The following is a 4,682-nucleotide window of genomic DNA, read 5'->3' as shown; positions in this document are numbered from 1 at the left end:
AACGTACTTTGTTTAATGATTTATTAGAATCTTGGGAAAATTACACTCTCACTATCTAGGCTCTATAACTCAAGCAATTGGTGTGTTCTTAAATCTCTCTTGAATGACCACTTAACATGATGGAAAATAAAAAAGAGGAAAAAGAAGTCTCGCTTATACTCATATAACCAACTGCTCCTCAAGGAGGAAAAGCATAGAGGATATACATTCATTTAACTAGTTGTGAATTCATTGTGTATGTTCTGCTTACAAAGCTCTCTCTCTCTCTCTCTCTCTCTCTCTCTCTCTCTCATCCTCATTAAGTATCTCTTAGCTAATTGGGGTGGTATTTCAAATATCTCGCTTTGTTTGCATATAATATTACCCTTTCTTCTCAATTCTCCATTAATAATTTTATCTTCTACACGCTTTTAACTATTGTGGGCCATAAAACCTATTTTTTAGAGTTACTCTTAATGAAACATTTATCTTCCTAGCCACATAAACGTCACATGTGGACATGACATTCATTGTGATCACCACATCTCCTCATCACATTGATTTCACTTCTTTTAATATATGAATGGAACAGAAGATCTCATTAGGCTTACAAGTGAGAAACCAATATGCCCAAACTTATCCTCGATCTTTTTAATATATAAATAGAATAGAAGATCTCATGAGGCTTACAAGAGAGAACATTATCTACAAACTTATCTCATGAAGATCCCAACATGCAGCTACTTTTTTAACACCCACCCACTCACACACTCGATTAGAGGCTATCTAGAGGCACCCGTCTCTACCCCCCTTGGGAATTGAACGAGGGCCTCCACCCAGGGGGGGCTCCTTATACACTCTTGCTACTTTAACATATTGCACGAGCATGGGATGGTACTATGCTCTTTAGGACAAACAAGACTAGCATGGGTTGTACTATGCTCTTTTGGACAAAGCATACTTATGTGTTAACATTTCTTGGAAGTGGTCTTATAGTGTACAGTTGCTCAGATGTGGGATCTCACGTCCAACCGTGTTGCAATTTTCTGGCCCAATGACCGGTCGGCCTGCATACAAATCACGATTAGGAAAACACACTAAATTGTGCAGGATTTCCAGTCTGTCAGTAGAACTTCTTAATAATATACTTACTTGAGACAGATACGAGATCCAAATGTTTCGGATCTCGTGCGTGACTTTTGGATCAGAAAGTGCTTCAACCCAGAGCTTGATGCAGCGTTCCTGTCTGAAAAGTTTAGGCGACTTTGGATCAGGACGTGAACAAAGGAATCAGCTGGGGTAGAAGCCAGTACACGAGGATGCAGGCTTCACGGGTTACCTGTCTGGAGCCCAGGATCTGTATCTCACGCCAGGTTGTATGAAGTCGTTTTCCTTATCTATGATGACCTGCACGGAAGGTGAGAGTAGTCGCTGAAAATTGAATCTCATGTGATCTCTTCATGGACGTCCGGAGTCAGGACATCTGACGTGAGCGGGTGGCGTGCCTAATTGATACGGATGCCAGCTTATTTCGTAAATAAAAGACTGCTCACCTTCTTACGTCCACCGGTCAGCACGCGTGACGGGATGGGCACTTTCTCTGCAGGGCGAACGGGATCAAAGCGCGAGGGGAAGTAGTTTACCTGTCAAGTTGTCAATGAACGATGTAAGCTTTACCAAACAAGATACACGATTTTATCCTCTGCTGAAAAGCAAAACGATCACCTCTTCATCTCTGTGCATGAAGTTCATGAATCCGTCGTAGTGATTGTTGAAGTGCGCGCACTTTGGAGCATTGACGGGCAGCATCAAGTAATTGGGGCCCAAGCGATGTCGCTGTGTATCTGAATAAGCGAACAAACGAGCCTGGAACATCTTATCGTCAGTATAGTAGATACCGGGAACCACATGTGCAGGATTGAAAGCCAGCATCTCGTTTTCGGCAAAGAAGTTGTCGATGTTTTTGTTGAGCACCATTCTTCCGACGGGCTGGAGTGGGAAAAGATCTTCGGGCCATATCTTAGATGTATCGAGAGGGTCGAAGTCGAATTTGTCTTCGTCTGCAGGATTCATAGTTTGGATATACAGTTTCCACTCCGGGAAATTGCCCGCGGCGATATTATCATAGAGATCCTTGGTAGCATGGCTATGGTTAGTTCCCCCAACAACAGTAGCCTCCTCTACAGTCAAACACTTCACTCCACACGTTGGTTTCCAGTGAAATTTTACATAAGTCGCCTTTCCGGCTTTGTTGATCAACGTAAAGGTGTGCACACCAAAACCCTCAATGTGACGATAATTGACGGGTATGCCCACATCGTCAAAGAACCACATAAATGTGTTAAGGCTCTCAGGGTGGTGAGACAGGTAATCGAGAATTCTCCACATCTCCTGGATGTTAGTCTTTGGATTTGGCTTGAACGCGTGGATAACATCTGGGAACTTGATCCCATCGCGAATGAAGAATATTGGGAAGTTGTTCCCGACGATGTCAAAGTTCCCCTGCGATGCAAGAGTGCCACCTTTCAGATCGGATGCAACAAAAACACTACACTGATCAAAATGAGGAAGAAATAACAGATCCTGCAAAGGATGAACAGATCTGCAGCTCACCTCCCTTGTATAGAATTTCACAGCAAAGCCACGAGGGTCTCTGATGGTCTCTGGGCTGCCGCGTTCATGAATCACAGTCGAAAACCTCACGATGAGAGGAGTCTGCACTCCAGGGGCTCGGAGAAAATCGGCACAGGTTATGTGGGAAACGTCATGCGTAACTTCGAAGAACCCTTTAGCACTGGCACCTCGGGCATGCACCACGCGCTCTGGAATCCTCTCCCTTTCAAAGTGGGCGAGCTTCTCCACCAAATGGTAGTCCTCTAGGAGAATCGGACCTGGATTGCGACGAGTTTTAGATGTTTTATCGACGCAAATCTGTGGCCGTCTTAGCCGTAAACCATTATAAAAGTAGAGACCGAAGGAATGTCGGATTGAAATTTTGAGATCGTTTCGATAATTTAATCGCATCTACGTCAGTCTTAGCACTGTTAGCAGTAATCATTTAGTAAAGATAAACATTCCAAGAGAGGATCCCACAACCCGTGGGGGATCCTCAACCCGTGGAAACACGTATGGACGCGGCGAATCGTTGCCCGGAAATGAAAAAATCTATCGCGCGGGCTCCCACAGAACGAGCACATGTTACATACCTCGAGATCCTACGGTCAGGGAGGAGTTGTCGTTCCAGACGGGTGCTCCAGCGTTGGTAGTGAGGAAAGGTGCGTTGTAAGAACTTGACGGACGATACTGCACAGCGGACATATGTGAGAACCTTCCACTGGAAAAAATTACAAGCATGTAGACAATTGCGCAGCCAAACGAACTCTGATGACGAGTGCACACATCATAGACTACTATCCAAACAAAAAGCGGGAGGCTTCGACAACCCACTTCGCCATCGGTTGAAGAACGTCAATAACGCCGGTAGCTAATTCTTACGTTAATCCAGTAGACGTGTAGTTGATTCTGGATAGTATAATTTTATGGAATCAGACACGATCTACAACCACATCCAGTATACAAAGCACGCGCTTTTGAAACGAAGAGCTGCAAGCAGCGGTGGAGACACAGGTGCAGGAACTACCATCCTAAAATATGGCCTAAAATATGCAGATGGAGAAGGAGCATGAGTCGTTTTGCGCAGAATTGAGCACTGTGAAAGAGAAGGAAGCATGGAAACCAGGGGAAACAAAGACAGGATAATGAGGTATCATGCAAGCAAGCTAGGATGAAGCTAATGGATCTCCTAATATAGTTAGGCCGATTGTGTACGTTGCTCCTCGATGGTGTTTAGGGAGGTGCTAAGCTTGTGCGAGAGTGGGGAGCATGAAGAAGAAAGCAAAGCAAATGGAAGAGCAGAGAGGAGTTTGAGGATGGAGAGATACCTTGTAAGGATCCATGGGGGAGGAGGAGGAAGGCACAAGGAGAGTGGGTTGATGAAGAAATAAGGTTGGCAATGGGGGGTTAATAAGAAGCCCAAGGGAGAATTCCTAGCCTGTGGATTATCCAGTGTCAAGCTCCCTTTCAAGGGACACGTCCTCCTTGAAAAATAGGGTGGCCAAGTTGGTCACGGCTGGCTCTTGAAAATTGATTGATTGACTCTCCAACACCTTTCACGTTAAGTCCAACCCCTCCACTCTCCCCCACACCATGTGCCCCTTGTCCCCCCCTTTGCTCCAGTTTCACATGGGCACAACTAATCCCGGAGAAGTACAATTTTCCTCACCTCATCAAAATAAAATTTACACTTGCAGATAAGAGGTTTTTACAAGCTAACAATGTGTAGTTAAGCTTGTATCTTAAACACAAGCACATAAAATAATAAGGCTAGGCACAATCTCAACCACTTTCTCACCATTCTAGCTAGTAGAACAATACACTCAAGATCGATTTCTATAAGCACTAGTTCACATTCTTTATATAAATTTGTAAGTTTTTTCTAATCAAAATACATCTCATATGGCACAAGGATAAAAAATAAACAAAATTACAATATCAAAAATACAATGCACTTGACATTAAGCCTAGGCTCTATGTGTACATTATGATCACGAAGTGCATCAATGTAAGCCCTATATACATAGGATCCTATCTATAATATTTGCTTAGCAATCAAGACGCATGTGTTAAATTAATCTCATTATGTG

The 4,682-nt window shown here is 43.8% G+C and overlaps 1 protein-coding gene across 1 annotated transcript; it reads right to left on the bottom strand.

Annotated features, from left to right (window-relative positions):
- Positions 1-595: 595 nt before the first annotated feature.
- LOC147900003 (catalase-like) lies at positions 596-4,058 on the bottom strand. Its single transcript, XM_087377220.1, has 8 exons — positions 3,921-4,058; positions 3,186-3,282; positions 2,593-2,870; positions 1,705-2,481; positions 1,533-1,622; positions 1,319-1,386; positions 1,132-1,225; positions 596-1,046 (listed from the first exon to the last, which is right to left on the bottom strand). The coding sequence occupies exons 1-8, from the start codon at positions 3,933-3,935 to the stop codon at positions 987-989; spliced, it is 1,479 nt and encodes a 492-aa protein (XP_087233346.1). The 5' UTR covers positions 3,936-4,058; the 3' UTR covers positions 596-986.
- Positions 4,059-4,682: the final 624 nt, after the last annotated feature.

Source organism: Dipteris shenzhenensis, chromosome 7 (genome assembly GCF_047967505.1).
Source record: "Dipteris shenzhenensis isolate YYH24624 ecotype China chromosome 7, Dip_SZ_1.0, whole genome shotgun sequence".
NCBI classification, from domain to species: Eukaryota; Viridiplantae; Streptophyta; class Polypodiopsida; order Gleicheniales; family Dipteridaceae; genus Dipteris; species Dipteris shenzhenensis.
The sequence above is the reverse complement of the archived record's forward strand: the minus strand, read 5'-3'. Positions and strand labels throughout refer to the sequence as shown.

Coding starts and splice junctions, on each gene's coding strand:
- LOC147900003 (XM_087377220.1), bottom strand. Junction 1,387..1,532: donor TGACCGGTGGACGTAAGAAG/GTGAGCAGTCTT, acceptor CCTTCCGTGCAG/GTCATCATAGATAAGGAAAA. Junction 1,226..1,318: donor AGATCCTGGGCTCCAGACAG/GTAACCCGTGAA, acceptor TAAACTTTTCAG/ACAGGAACGCTGCATCAAGC.